The sequence below is a fragment of the Schistocerca gregaria genome, chromosome 3 (genome assembly GCF_023897955.1).
Source record: "Schistocerca gregaria isolate iqSchGreg1 chromosome 3, iqSchGreg1.2, whole genome shotgun sequence".
Lineage (NCBI taxonomy): Eukaryota > Metazoa > Arthropoda > Insecta > Orthoptera > Acrididae > Schistocerca > Schistocerca gregaria.
Window position 1 is genome coordinate 274,061,703 of NC_064922.1, and position 16,834 is coordinate 274,078,536.

The 16,834-nt window shown below is 40.6% G+C and overlaps 1 protein-coding gene across 1 annotated transcript in view; it reads right to left on the reverse strand.

The window, feature by feature from the left end:
* LOC126355053 (4-hydroxy-2-oxoglutarate aldolase, mitochondrial-like) overlaps window positions 1–16,834 on the reverse strand; it is an 85,983-nt gene that overhangs the window by 17,643 nt on the left and 51,506 nt on the right. Inside the window, exons 2-3 of the mRNA XM_050005210.1 lie at window positions 12,215–12,343; window positions 2,544–2,641 (exon numbers count right to left, since the gene is read on the reverse strand). Of these exons, the coding sequence (XP_049861167.1) occupies window positions 2,544–2,641; window positions 12,215–12,343 (227 nt within the window). The remainder of the gene's footprint in view (window positions 1–2,543; window positions 2,642–12,214; window positions 12,344–16,834) is intronic.

The following is a 16,834-nucleotide window of genomic DNA, read 5'->3' on the forward strand; positions in this document are numbered from 1 at the left end:
AGAATATTGCATTAAGCTAATTTGGGACCTCTATCGAATGGCCATGTAGAATTCCACTGTAAAAATTATCTTGTTTGTAATGGAAAAAATACAACGCTCGCCATCAACATTGAACGTCGCATGAAAGACATGTTGAGAAGTTTTTGCTTGGGCTGACACCAGGCAGAGTCTGCACAGAATACTGTGGCCCACAGACAGGAGGGCACGTGTGGGGAAAGCGGTAGTGGTGGTGGCTAAGGACAGGCATTGTAGGGCGAGAGCGGAGTGCTGGAGGGGAAATGCCATTCTAAACTGAAGCCTGCGCTTACATTTTCTGCAAATATTAAGCAGGACCCCTCCACGCCCACAACTGCATGACGACCATTCGAAAAGATCTGTCATCTCTGCTTTGGCTAGTATCTAAAGAGATTTCCGCCGAAACTATTTTCGACTGGGTTGTTAACTATTTTTAACTTTCAGATAAGCGTCATGAGTGGCGAATTTTGAAAAACCTACACATTTCTCTGGTTGACATGTTAAAATTTGTTTCTTTTGCCAAAACAGAGCGGAGTTTGCACAGTCTCACCTCACTAACATGTTGAGCAGACACAACTGCAAGAGCATTCTGAGACAGTGGTGAGGAACTGAGGAAAAGTAAAGTCAGTAGCTTATGAAAATGCACATCTCCGGTACAAAAAACGTGTAATGTCTTCACTTATGTTGTTCTAAAACCCATACCATTTCTAGTTTCATCTGCTGTCGATGGGCATTAAAAATTACAGTCTTTCATCGAAGAAGTCTGTAATTAGTGGAATTACATAGTAGATAATGAAGTTTTGCTTAATTAAAATATGGCAAAATACTCTCCTCCTTGTGTGCTGTCATGTGCCAAAATCTCATTGCAGCATATGAAACCATTTACCAAATATAAGGAACATTGTGGATATTTCACTCTGCCTTAATCGCTGGCACGGCGCGATCGCAAATGAGAGTTCAACATCAGATCAAATTTCTCGAGATTGGTGACAGACAGGGGGGACCTCTGCCCAAGTCTACAGAAAAATTCAATATGTTAGCTAAATTTCATACACATCAGGGTATTATGTAATACTCACGAAACGCAAAATCATAGCGATCTCTATATTTCATTGCAAACTTTTTCGAATTTCGCGCACTTCCACGTAAATATCACAATAACTATGACCATCAACGAAATGGAGGGTACGTCATCATGAACGTGACATACTGTATAAAGCTATAAGTATTTTTTTTACCGAATCGTTCCTGTAAAATCATTTGAGAAAGATTGCACGCCATGCGCCTCGAGTCTGTCATCGCTGATCAGCCAAAAGGTAGAAACGTTTGTCGACCTCTCCTTCTGAGCAAGCCAGTAAACCCGCCCAGCGCTTTGGACGAAAATTGCTCACTACGTATCGGCCGCCTTTCCTGCGCAGACTCCACAAACTGTAAAAACGAAATTGCAAATACCTACAGAAACGCCAGAGAAAACGCGTCTGACGGCCTTGAGGACAGACACCATGTACATTTAAGGCAAGATAAATCCATATCATTGTACAGCTAATTATGACGACAGCGTGAGCTTCCTATAATACCCTCACAATGAAGTTTGAAGGAAATATTTTGTCTATCATATCACCGATCTGCACGTATAGTCACTGAGTAACAAAAAGTCTCGTAATATCAAGTCTGTGTAACTGAGGATTCTAATTTTACAGCAGCGCAGCGGCACTGGACCCAAACAGTCATTCAGTCGAAGTCGTAATAGCGAAAAATGTTTCCTTCAAGGGAAATTGTCTGGTAAGTGTTGAAGAATCATAACATTACTATTCTGGGTAGTCAAAAGAGAGTAAACGTTACCTGGAGTGCACTTGGTATCCTGAACAGAATTCTCTAAGTTAAACGTCCCGTTTTGCTTGGCCAAAAAGTTTGCAATAAGTGCGTATTATCTGGTTTGGCTTATGGACATGTAATTCGAAAACCATTAAAAACAGTGAGGCCTGCTTGGTGAGCGATGCTGAAATTAATTGCAAAGTATCTAAAAAGGATAGAATATAGCCCTCGTTGACTTAAATATGAACTGATCGTAACTTACCACCTGAAAAGTCTACTGGATAAAATACTGCGGATGCCCATGGTCAAGTGGTGATGCAAGCCCCGAGCACAACTCACATAAATAAGAATTGGTTCAAAAAATGGTTCAAATGGCTCTGAGCACTATGGGACTTAACATCTGAGGTCATCAACCCCCTAGAACTTACAACTACTTAAACCTATCTGACCTAAGGACATCACATACATCCATGCCCGAGGAAGGATTCGAACCTGCTTCCATAGCGGTCGCGCGGTTCCAGACTGATGCGCCTAGAACCGCTCGGTCACACCGGCCGGCAATAAGAATTGAAAACGAGGCAGGTACATATATTATACGTCTACAGAACAACTTTTGCAATGACATGTATTTTGAAAGTGAAACACCTGCAGCAAGAAAGGAACGAGCTATTTTCTAAGAATCCACCATAACAATAACTTGTGGCTTTTTTTACCGTCATGCTGCTCTTGAAGTAACTGGGAGAAATGACCATCACGGCGTCTGCACCAGCATCGGCCATCTTGTTTGACATATCGACAGTCATCTGAGTAGCTGTAAAATGTAAGAAACCAACATCAGCTCACGATACTTTCAAATGGTGGATAACTGATGGATATGAGAAGAAAGTGCATTTTACGATGTTTCTCCTTCCAGTGCTTTAATCTGTAATGCTGATAAAATCATTCTTAGTTAATTAAGGAGCTACAAGCTAAAGTGACTGGCTTGCAAAGGGACAAGATACAAACATACTGTACATTTACACCGACGAAATGTTTCAGAAATGAATTGTATTTACTTGTAATATGTATGTGTATACACACTCGTAAAATATAGGTACAAGATGTCTCTCCTAAGAGTCGTCAGGTGCTCTTGTATTTCGGCGGCTGTTAGCTGTTTTGTTTTTGTAACATGTTCCTGGAGTAAGCCCAAACAAATACTACTTATTGTGTCTTTAATAGGATGCTCAGTGTCGACGGAATGCGCCTATTTGTTCCCTGTTACAAACAAAATTAGTTTTAAAGTGGAATTTTACGTGCACAGTCGGTACAGCGGTCCCAAGTTAGTATAGTGCGATATTCGTTTTATCGATATTCATTAACAGGGACAGTAAAACACTAAGAATAACTAGTACTTCAGAAGCGCCCTGCACTGTGCTGACCGCTGCAGCCATGCGAAGCATTACTCAGTCGCTGCTGCAGTTCTGGTATTTGAGCCGTGGTAAAAATTGCTGTTTTGAAGAGCGCGCCGCAGCGCGTAGTGTGAAGCAGTCGCCCTCCGTTTCTGGCGGTGGCGCCGCTGTGGCAGTCGCAGCTATTGTGTCTCCTTCTGGTCGGAAAGGGGAAAGGTAGCCTGTTCATGTGCATTTAAGGGACGCTATGAGCTCGCCAGTCAGTCAGTCGGGATCAGTCTGGGGTCAGTATCCCGTTCCCAGCTTGCTAATCTGTCTCTCGTGCGAATTTGCGGCGTAGTGAGAGAACTCAACGAGTTGTCGCCCGGTCGGGGGCTTAGTTCAATCATCTGAGTCTGCGCGTTAGGCCGCCAGTCTGCTCGAGTTGCTTAGGCAACGGTCAATGGCGGTTGGGTCGATCGATCGGTTGGTCGGTCGCGCACTGAGACACAAGATGACTTGTCCGCCTTGAGCGTCATCGCATGTGAGGTCACCACGTGAGTCCAGTAGGCCGCCCCCTATAGCGAGGGGTAGCGGCTTCGCGGCCGACACAAGAGGAGTCAACCCACGACAGCGGTCCGGCCGGTGCGAGCTGCGACGCCGTGAGACGGGAGATCGGCGAGCCTTCCTGCGTCCGTTGAAGCGGCCGGCAGCGGGAGAGCGTTTTGGGGGTGCTGCGCCAAGTCTTCGCCAGAAATCGCAGTTTATAAGAAGTTAAGTGATTGGTGATATGTTGTTTCATTTACTTGTTAGGTCATCAGCCGCTTTGTTTTAGGGTCGTTCCACCATTATTCTCCGTTTGCCCACCCACGGGAAGGTGGTTATTTATGAGTTGGGTGGTCCGTTTTTCCCTTGTGGAGTAGGGGCGGGTTAGAGCAACCTGTGGTTCGGGTTGTTCGGTAATCTCCCTATCAATCTGCCTCTGCGATGTTTGTCAGATTCGGTGTGTTAACGAATTTATTGCTTGAAGTGTAACGGCCTAATTCCTGAAATATGTTTTTATCTTGCCTATCATCTTGAGAGGCGGTATATGTGCACTGTAGAGCATGTTTGGCCAACCTTGTATAATTTTATGTAACAGTGCATTTCATGGGCTTTTATTTAAATGGTCATTTTAGTACATAAAGTTGCCACCCTTCCACCGTAAAACTTTTCTTAGAAGTTAAAATCAACTTACACCTTCGGTGGCAAGTTAATCTTTTAATTTTAGTGTTTTGTACCATTTCCATCCCTCCTACGGGGTGCATAGTTTGTGTCTTGTGTGAATTGTTAAAACTTTTACATTAAGGTAATCTGGTGTGTTTCAGATTTGCACCTGTGTAGTCTTTCAGAGGTTGTTGTGAGCGGTCGTGACTACGGCCGTGTCAAAAGGGAGCGGCAAGGTTCTCAGCCCGAAGCTCACACGCTCAAAAATTTGTTTCTTTCTGCCTCTGAATAAATTGTAACTTGATATTTAGAGGGTGCTTTCTGCTTATAATTTTAAATCTATTTCTAAAAAAGAAACGCTTTTAGGAATAAAATTTCCATTTGTTAAAAGCAATTTCATTTCGATTCCATCAGTTACTCCCTCGCAACTACTCCCACGCTCACATAGTGTGATTAAATGTGTTAATGTTCTTGATGAATAGCTGGTAAGCTGGTAAGTAAAGTAAATTCTTAAGAAAAGGTGTTGAAAGCAAATTCACGGTTCAGTATTCTTCGCGTTTTACTATCCCTGTTCATGAATATCGATAAAACGAATATCGCACTAGACTAACTTGGCACCGCTGTACCGACTGTGGACGTAAAATTCCACTTCTACAATGATTTTCTTTGTAGTGCAAACAAATCGATGCTTTTAGTTGACATTAGATGTCGCATGAAAGACTTTGTGAGCAGTTGTTGGATGTGAGGGTCTTGAGTTGTACAAAGCACCGTTTTTCCAAAGTTCCCAAACAAGTTTCAGCAGATCTGTGCCATCATCAGTGGGTTTCTGTTTTATTAAATATGTAATGTGAACATTTTACTAAATGATTACAAAGTCACAGAAATATTTCGTTCGATCAACTATTTGTTCGTGTTACTTCATACCTTTACATTCAGTTTGCAGGACCACTTGCGTACCATTTCGGACTGGTAGCTTGTCATGTGCAACCAAACGATGTTGATGAGAAATGTTGTGGGGAGTTAACCTATCACTTTATACTTCGTTTGTCGCGATATTTCGTTCATATACTCGGTTTTACTTACGTTTTTGTGTGGCAAGCTCTTTTTTCTCAGCATCCTGATGAGGCGTCGCGAATCACTCGTAAATATAACACATTTTCAAAATTTGGTCGTAAAAAGCACTTTACGCTTCACCAAAAGGATACTGCAATCGTGGTTGTTGTGTGTCCCAGCCCATTCAGTACTCATTTGTTCACCAGTGAGTTGGGCGCCGAATCTGAATTTTGTTCACATTTTATCTTATATATATATATATATATATATATATATATATATATATATATATATATAACTTCATACAGATATAAACAACATACATAAAAATATTCAATTTACCATAGAAAAAGAAACACAAAAGCAAATACATTTCTTGTATATAACAATAAAGAGAGAGAACAATAAACACACATTTGACATCTTCAGAAAGCCTACAGCCACAGACATAATCATACATGCTTCATCCAACCACCCACAAAATCAAAAATTAGCGGCCCTACGACACATGTTACACAGGCTAAATAACATCCCACTCAGCAAAGAAAATTATGAAAAAGAGTTACAAACAATACAACTTGTAGCCACTAACAATGGTTACAGCACCCATATAGTACAAAAACTCAATGAAAAAATTAAAACACAACTAAAGAAAAATCAAATCAAGCAGAGATTACAGAACCCCACAAACACTACAGCACACACAGAAACACAAAACAATAACACTCATGACATGAATAACAGAAAAAAATGGTATACTCTCACATACAAACACAAAACAACACACAAGATAGCAAATATATTAAAGAAACAGGGATTACAAATAGCTTACAGAACAAGAAACACACTCCAATCACATTTACAAACAACAGAAAAACCAGACAAATACCAAGGAGCAGGTATATACCAGCTAGAGTGCCAAGAATGTAAAGCAGTATATCTGGGGATGACAAGCAGGAACTTTAAAACTAGGTATAAAGAACATATAAGAAATTGGAAATATGAGAACAGTCATTCTACCTTTGCCGAACACCTGATAAAACATGGACATGAACCATCTAACATGGAATGTGACATGACAGTTATCAGAGTGAATAATCACAACAAAAACCTCCTGACATTGCAAGAAAACTTCCACATACAAAGAGCCATTGCAATGGAAGAGAAGGTACTCAATGACCAAATCTATATAAACAATAACTCGCTGATCATGCTAGCCACCAAAACAATAACAAACTGAAGTGCAACCAGGATAAATAATTAATGAATACCCTTCCCTTCTACTCTCTCTCTCTCTCCCTCCTACCCCCCCCCCCCCCTCCCCCCCATACACACACACACACTCACAGATAAACACACGAACCCACAGATTAAAGGGAAAAAAAAAGAGGATTACACACAGACACACAACAAATGAAAACCACAAAACACAACAGAAACAAAAGACAAACACATAACAACAGTTGGCAACACTACACACTGCAAACACACATATGTTGATCGCCAAATGGCAGTGAAAGTGAAATGTGATTCGGCTAACTGGAGCATGAAGACCAGCAAATACATCTCCAGAAACACATATATGTGTTAGCAGTGCTGGAAATCGTAAGTAAAACGCAAGATGCATCATTTTATGGAACTTGTGCTACAAAAGTTTCTTCTAACCTAAAAAAACCGACAAAATGTAATATATCAACAGATTATATCTAGCAGATAATACGCTTATTGTATATATAAAAAAGAAACATGTATTTCAGGCCACTGATGATGCTTCCCAAATAAATGAAGCGAAACGCGTATGGCAACAAACAAACTGCCTTCATTTAGTTGCATAGACGGCACATACCTCCACGAATATATATATATATATGTATATGCATGTGTTCGTTCTGTACGCTTTTTAGCTGTTTGTGTTGTCTTTTTGTGTGGTGTTCCTTTAGTGTGTAGAGTGATGAGCGTTTGCAGAGTATATATATATATATATATATATATATGACCTGTTTTCCTTCTGATATTGCATTCTGTATGGGGAAGTTTTCTTTAATGGTCAGTTTGCTGTATAGTCTGTGGCTGTGTTTTAGTATTCTCAAGCCTGTTTCTATTGTAGTTGGGTGGTGATTGTGGGCTATTAGGTGATCAGGCAATGTGCTATGGGCGCTGTTGCTTCTTAAAGCCCTGAGAGGTACATAATATTTGGGTTTGAAGATTCTGCATGTGTGTCCTATGTATATTGACTTGAAAGTGTTGCATGTGAGTTCATGTATTCCTGATCTGTTAAATTTATCTGTGGATATTTATTGTGTTCTGATCTTTTCCTGTTTTGTGTTTTGTGTACTGTATCCTATTTTGAGTCCTTGTTTCTTCAGTATGTTGCCTATTCTGTGAACAATTTTGTTATTGTAGGTGACAAGACAAAAAGCTAAAAATCTACCCACACACGCACTAAGAAGGGTACAGAACACACACAAAGATAAAATGCAAACAAAATTCCAATTTGGTGCCCAACCCACTGGTGAACAAATGAATAGTGACTGAGCTAGGACACACAACAAACACGATTACAGGGTGTTTTCGTGAATTGTAAAGTACTTTTTTACGACCAAAGTTATAAAAATATATGGTATATTTCCGTGTGCGTCACGACACCTCATCAGGATGCTGAGAAAAAGGGCTTGCCATACGGAAACGTAAGTAAAAACGAATATATGCACGAAATATCGCTACAAACTAAATTATGTTTAAAGCGTAAAGTGATAGGTTAACTCTCAACAAAATTTCTCATCAATATCGTTTGATTGCAGATGTGAAGCTACGAATACAAAACAATACGCAAGTGGTCCTGCAAAATTATGGAAACCGAATGTAAAGCAACAAATAGTTGATTGAACTAAACATTTCTGTAATTTTGTGATCATTTAGTAAAATGTTCACATTACAGATTTAATAAAACAGAAACCCACTCATGTACAGAGGTGCTGAAACATGTTTGGAAACTTTGAAAAAACGGTGTTTTGCATAACTGGCGGATCTTACATCCAACAATTTCAACTGGAAAAAATATAAGTCCTGCGAACCTAAAGGATGAATATTTGTGACCAGTATTTGTTTGGACCGTGTCCAACTACACATTGTAAAAACGAAACTGAAAATATCTGCTGAAACCAAAGTAAACGCGCCTGAAGACTCTTAGGAGAGACAACCTGTATACTGACGGAATGGGAAATGTTGCACCGAGAACACCTTCACCGAATCCTACTAAACAAATACTCCAGTATTTCCGTGTCTTTGATATACTGATTCACATTTCATCCTTATGCAGTCTTATTTTCAAGTGTGACTGCATGACGGCTACTGGATGTTGAAACGTGTCAGGTGGGACAATTCCATAGTATCATTTTTATTACTATTATTCCCTATTTGATCGTGCATAAATGGGCACTTGTTTTCTTTTCCTTGATTAAGTGACGCGAGATTTTAGATGCAAACTGGGACACACACATTGCTAAGGTCGTGACTTCCGTGTAATAACATTACTTTGATTAACTTTGTGTTGGGTTTGCCTGCTGTACTAGAATTGTAAATTAGCAGGGTCTCGGTGAGCTTTTCCAGCATCAGGTGGCTCACAGACCGGCAGGTGCTGCCCCCTGCGGACCTCCCTTCTCGGGTTCTATGAGCTTCGTAGATGGCAGCACCCCTCCCTCTGGGGACATCACCGGTACGCTAAGCTTTGTATTCAGGGCGCCGCTTTGGTGAGGCAGAGAGATTTTTTTATGGAAACTGGACAGGTGTGAGGCAAACGATCTGGACAAAGTAGCTGCGGCAGTAAGAAATAAGAGAATTACTAGAACTGCAGAGACCTTGAAACGTCCCACTAGAAAAATTATGCATGACTGTGCTTAAACTGACACACAATATTTTTTAGCGCAACGCAATCTGACTTTCAATAATCCTTACAAAAGAATGGCCCTGACTAACATTAACCTATACCTTTCACAAATCACTTATCTCACAAAAATCTTCATTACTCGAACTGCTGCAATAAAGCGAGCGCCACTACTGCCGCTAAATAAAAGATTCAAACTACTGAAGGCGTTAACTACTGATAGGCATAGTTAGCAAATGAAAGATTTTGATAGAGAACAAACAATGTATTTACCTCAATAGTGTTCAAAAGTCATAATGTATATAGCAGTTCATGACATCCAGTCTTATAAATTTCAAAACTCCGCCATCTCTCTCCCCACATCCACCACTGCTGGCGGCTCACCTCCAACTGCACAACGCTATGCGCTGTTAACAGCCAACTGCTGTAACATTATGTGATTGCCTTATCATTTTAAATCATACACTAATCGAGCAGTCGCTCGGCAACAGCTACAGTTAGCAAATAATGTTGCGACAAAGTAAAAGGTGAACGACCTGTGACGTAACTTGTTTATTGTCGAAGCGCCGTCAGAGGTGCAGAAGAAGAACACTTTTACACATTTTTTTTTATGTACGAGATGTTCTCGATGAATAGTTACTCATTCTTCTCTTGCGTCTTGTAACTTGTGTCGGACGCGCAGGTCTTGCCGCCGTATTATTATCGTTAAAAATATTATTTTACTGTAAAGTAAAAGTGTGCAATACTAGAAGTGCAATACTGCATTGTGCGACGTGTATGTGAAAACGTCAGAGGAATTATTTTTATTACGAGAAGTGCCAGTCAAAACGGCGTCCATGTTAAAATTCTTCATTGTAGTGTAAGTTCATCTATTAATTGCCATAAATTCAGATTTAAATGGAATTGGTGTATGGACTATTTGTTTAGTGTAGAATCTATGTCTCACTCCTTCATGAAATTATTTAATTTTCTTTATGTTTCTGCAAAATAGAGAGTTCACAGTCACTAATTCTTTCGTCGAAATCGGACGGAAGTTGTATGTGGAGAAATATTTTCTCCGCGCCACATTCTACTGGTAAATGCATGATAAACTACGGTCCCTTAGGAAATTCATGTTGAGCTATCCAAAAGCATTTATATTTTGAATAGGCATTTACTCTCCTCTGCAATGCAACTTCCGACTGATCAGACGATCCAACAAGAGGCAGCCGCACACGGTCGGCGTTCGCAAATATATTTCCACCGCTGATTAGAGCTATATGTTGCAGCATAAAAGAAACATATTGTTATAATTAGCGACTACGAACGAGGACGTTTATAACGTATGTTTATGTATACACATTACGTAAACATATCGTTATACTGCCCAGCACTAGAATAGCAAATTCCAACAATGCAAAGCAGCCACAGACTGCACACAGCACAGCCAGTGATTTTCATACAGAGCGCTACGTAGCGTTACCAATAAGAAAACCTAAACAGCCTACTTACAACCTGTGCGTTTCTTAATGTTCTGTGCTATTCAACCAAACTGCTCCCTGTAGCACTTTTTGGCCACAGCAGTACAGCATGCAAAGTCAACAGATTGTAGGCGGATGGCCCAATAGATAACATCACCTTTTTTAAAAAGGTGCCGGCATAATTGTCTAACGTCAGGACGCGAAGAGTGTTGAACTGTCTGCTGTCGTGCAGAGTGGGAAGCGCTAAGATTGGATGGTGCCTAAAAAGTAGTCATAGCGGGAGTTAGGGTGCCTTTTTTCAAGAAAAACAAGGGTAGGTTTGCTCGCACTAGTCTGCATCGCATGCATTTTCAAGAGTTGGACTTTGTTACCAAACTGTTAATATTTTGTTCAACATGCTAAATTTAAGAGTTTGGCTAGTGGACGAATAAAATGTTTGGATGAAAAAGGGCCGGCGAAGCTTATTACGCAACATGCCATTGCAAGCTCGTCCTACAATCTTGCGAACTGGCAGAGAGACAGTTTTTGGTGGCTTCTCTGGGTAGAGCTCTGAGGAGCACCACTCTTGATGGATTCCTCGTCGACACTGTTTAGCGGACTCTTAGGCTGACTCTTCTGCTGTCTTGTGTTCTGGGACCTGTTATCACACTCTTCGCGATCAAGGTATCAAATGGCGTATCCCAGCAGTATAATGAAAGATCCACAGTGATCATCACACGACAGAGGTCTTCAGAAATGTACGTATGTATGACTGTCCTGCCTGACTCCCTTATTTGTCATTCAAAGAACATGTCTGGGATGTGATAGGAAGGCGTATACTTTCGCATCACCCTGTAGCCAGCAGTCTTCGTGAACTAATATGGCATGAGTTTCTGGCATATAATCTTCGTAAATATTGAGTGGAGAATTACTTCAGTATCCAGTGTTCTTCATTACTTGCATACATGCCACTGTAACATGTGTGGCTGATGGTTCATGGAGCAGCAGACGTATTTCCCCTTTCTACTCAACTCGCAGACTGCAGAATAAAGAAGGACTGCCGGTACTATGTGTAAGCCTAAATTTCTGCAATTTTATAGTTGTGATAAGTACGTGAGATATGTGCTGGAGGAAGTGAAACGGATTCGAACGTGTGTACCTCGAAATTAAAATTGTGCATCTTTTTTTTGAATTTCCCACATTTCTTCCGTTAATCCAACATGGTATGTTGAAACTGAAACCACATAACTACGTTGCTCCGTGGGAAGATTATAAATATGTAATGTTTTACTGAATTATAACCACGTTTTAAAGATAATGCTGAAGATAGTTATGACAGACAAAGCGGGACACATATACTTGACGTAAACACATGAGGATTGCATTACGGCTTTTCAGAACGAAGAACTGTAGAATTCAAAGTAAAGTCAACTCACACTCGCATGAAGATCCAGCGATCACCAGCTTGCCGTTAGGGGTGAACTTGCGCACTTGCCGCACCATTTCAATTCTTTCCTCGGCACTCATCAGAGGGTATTCCCCATTTGAGCCCTGCACCACATAACCTGTAAAAATAAGAAGCACTGAAGTGGTTATTTGCATATGGCTATATTACAGGGTGTTTCAAAAATGACTGGTATATTTGAAACGGCAATAAAAACTAAACGAGCAGCGATAGAAATACACCGTTTGTTGCAATATGCTTGGGACAACAGTACATTTTCAGGCGGAAAAACTTTCGAAATTACAGTAGTTACAATTTTCAACAACAGATGGCGCTGCAACTGATGTGAAAGATATAAAAGACAACGCAGTCTGTGGGTGCGCCATTCTGTACGTCGTCTTTCTGCTGTAAGCTTGTGCTGCTCACAACGTGCAAGTGTGCTGTGGACAACATGGTTTATTCTTTAGAACAGAGTATTTTTCTGCTGTTGTAATTTCACCGCCTAGAACACAGTGTTGTTGCAACAAGACGAAGTTTTCAACGGAGGTTTAATGTAACCAAAGGACCGAAAAGCGATACAATAAAGGATCTGTTTGAAAAATTTCAACGGACTGGGAACGTGATGGATGAACGTGCTGGAAAGGTAGGGCGACCGCGTACGGCAACCACAGAGGGCAACGCGCCGCTAGTGCAGCAGGTGATCCAACAGCGGCCTCGGGCTTCCGTTCGCCGTGTTGCAGCTGCGGTTCAAATGACGCCAACGTCCATGTATCGTCTCATGCGCCAGAGTTTACACCTCTATCCATACAAAATTCAAATGCGGCAACCCCTCAGCGCCGCTACCATTGCTGCACGAGAGACATTCGCTTACGATATAGTGCACAGGATTGATGACGGCGATATGCATGTGGGCAGCATTTGGTTTACTGACGAAGCTTATTTTTACATGGACGGCTTCGTCAATAAACAGAGCTGGCGCATATGGGGAATCGAAAAGCCCCACGTTGCAGTCCCATCGTCCCTGCATCCTCAAAAAGTACTGGTCTGGGCCGCCATTTCTTCCAAAGGAATCATTGGCCCATTTTTCAGATCCGAAACGATTACTGCATCACGCTATCTGGACATTCTTCGTGAATTTGTGGCGGTACAAACTGCCTTAGACGACACTGCGAACATCTCGTGGTTTATGCAAGATGGTGCCCGGCCACATCGCACGGCCGACGTCTTTAATTTCCTGAATGAATATTTCGATGATCGTGTGATTGCTTTGGGCTATCCGAAACATACAGGGGGCGGCGTGGATTGGCCTCCATATTCGCCAGACATGAACCCCTGTGACTTCTTTCTGTGGGGACACTTGAAAGACCAGGTGTACCGCCAGAATCCAGAAACAATTGAACAGCTGAAGCAGTACATCTCATCTGCATGTGAAGCCATTCCGCCAGACACGTTGTCAAAGGTTTCGGGTAATTTCATTCAGAGACTACGCCATATTATTGCTATGCATGGTGGATATGTGGAAAATATCGTACTATAGAGTTTCCCAGACCGCAGCGCCATCTGTTGTTGAAAATTGTAACTACTGTAATTTCGAAAGTTTGTCTGCCTGAAAATGTACTGTTGTCTCAAGCATATTGCAACAAACGGTGTATTTCTATCGCTGCTCGTTTAGTTTGTATTGGCGTTTCAAATATACCGGTCATTTTTGAAACACCCTGTATTTGCGCACAATAGTTTAGCTGCAACCACGCAATAAACTTTGTGCTAACAATTACAGCACTTGCGCTATTTTTCCTTCATTATGTGAACATTATTGATGAACATTAATTGCAACAGCCCATTGTCTGTATAGCGTTCTCGTGCTAACCCCAGCGATTCGTCTATATATGAACGAGATTTTTGTTCAGCATGAACAAGTTCAGTTTAAAATGGCTTTATTGCTAAATAATTTTCAAATAGTGCGTACAGTATATATAGTCACATAAGAATAAAGATGGAATCAAGTGACATGTGAACAAGACGTAGAATGCTTTTGTAAAGTATCGCAAGTCAGCAATGATATTCGCCACACTGGAATACAGTGAATAGCCATACTTGCAATTTAACTATATTCAATTACAACTTCTCTAAGGCCATCTACGGAAAGTGATTGCAGCTCGATACTTGTACAGTTTTGTGCTCAGGGAATACTGTACACATTTTGGACAAGAAGATGGAAGCTCATTCCAAAATAAGTGGATAGAAGATATAACAAAATGACAGGAATAGGTGTTTTGAAGAAAGAATGAGTGAAAGGAAATAATACCTCTCAACATTGTGCACAAATTCTTTTTTATTATTCACTATGATCGCTGTCACCTTACAATCTATAGTGTCATTACTTTTTGTCTGTTACATCGGTAAGTATTATGCTATAATTTTCCCGGGATTAGCAGAAAACTTTTCTGAAGCTTTCTCTTGAAACGTATTTTGAATTTCCACTACAGACATTTGCAAGTATCCTTATCAAAAGAAAAACTCGAACAGTCTTTGATGTTCTCTAGGCCTTCTCCCCTCAAAGCTACAACTGACGATGTAGTTTTGGATGAGATAGTACTAATTCTCGTAGTGTCCACCTAATGGCGAGTAAAAGACGTCAGTTTCGGTTAATAGGTCAACGATTGCATATCCCTTACTTATCTTCAGTTGAAATCTTTATATTCTACGAAATATAACGTAGATCCAAATCCACATTGTTTTTCTATGATTCTTTTTTATCTTTAAAAATAGAACACTGATGCCATTTTGACTACCAATGGATAGGGCAAATTACTAGACTGTGGATGCTGCTGCAAATGTTTTTGAAGGGAAGAATAATTGTCGATGGTCAAAGTGAATGAAGTTATTTCACTAACTAATAATGGACATCTGGACGCTATATCACTCTGGGTGTAGATTACTCCATTTTCTTACGCGCAAACCATTGAACATAAATTTTTGTTTCCCATTCCCCTGTGTGTCCATGGTTTGCAAGGTGTCACTTACTCTGCAGAATAAATGATCTGTTATCTTCCAGTTGCTTAATGAATTTGAAATTGTTGGAATCGTTGTCTTTCCACATCGCTGCCACGCTTAGGCAGACGTGAGACACTAACCAAATGCACCGAGAACGTTGAAGTGACTTGCGAGACCACTGGGAGAATGCCGCCCACGACAACAGTAGATCATTATTCTATTGTTGACATTATTAGCGTGGACGCATTTACGGTTTTTAGGGTTCGCAGTTAAGGACACAATATACCAGATATGATGCATCATTCCGTACTCAGGCGCTGATTTCGTAGAGGACTGCTGGTCGTATTGAGTCCAATTGGGTATGCCAGACAATCCGCGTAAAGGTTTCACGAGGGACTGTCGATGTTCTAGCCTTGGAATGTACTTTATTTGCTCAAAAGTATCCCGACGGTTATTAATGGTTATTTATGTGGGGTAAGTCCACCCTTCGCCTTTATGACAGCTTGAAATCTGCCGGGAACACATTCAATTAAGTGTCTGAATGTCTTTAGAGCAGTGGTTCCCATCCTGGGGATAATTACCCCGAGCGGGATTAAATGAAATTTATTAATGGGTAGAGACAAAAGGATTCAATTGTGTTTTGGTCGCAAAACTAAATGTTTTGTACAATACTAGTATTAACGCGCAACATACTGTGGTGGAGTCTACATCTTGTAAAACAAATCTATGAACACCTTCCAAGTCCACTCACCACATAAATTCTCGGTACTTTGTACCGTGCATCCATGATAGTAAATGTGAGACATACATATCACATATTCTTAATTATCTCATGAAAATGCCTTTTCCTAGTTGTGAGTAGTTCTCGTAATAGACCAGGAACCGCTTCATTATTCACTTCACAACAATGAACGAACAAGTTGACAACAAACACAAAAAACAGTAACTATGTAAAAAATGCTAAATTGCTGTACGGCCTACACTATTATTACTAGTGGCAGTGGTCAGATACAATGCATTGGGAGCCTGAAATCTTATGGTATCTGTCACTTCAGAAGTAAGGAGTCCAGCAATCAAGTGATTTCCAAATAATACGTATAGTGCACACATTTTAAATGGAGAGGGGATGGCGTGCATAGTATGACTGAAGTATGCATCTATAGCGTGAGGAGTGGTACAGAGGAAGCATGTTTTGTAACAAGTGTCCACCCTCTGTGTGGAAAGTTAGCTTTCTTTTCTGAGAAGAAATTGTGGATAGGACTCGCAATAACGCTGAAAATTGGTTCATCATTTTATTTAAGATAAGGTTATTATAAATGAGCAGAACCCACTGTCTCATTAATTTATGGTTTTATAAAACATAATGTGTCTTTCGTCGCTTTAAAAATAAAAGTATTCAAAGAAAGGTTTTTCATTCAGATTTAGAGATTTAGTTAGGTGCTAATATTGATGATGGTTGAGAGTTTTTGGGGGGGGGGGGGGGCGGTAGATACTAGCTAACATATTGAAATATTGCACTCTGGCGTAGTGGTCTCAGAAAGAGTGAGAACCACTGCTTTAGAGGAATAATAGTCCATTCTCCAACAAGAGCCTAGACCAGAGGAAGTGGTCATGTTGC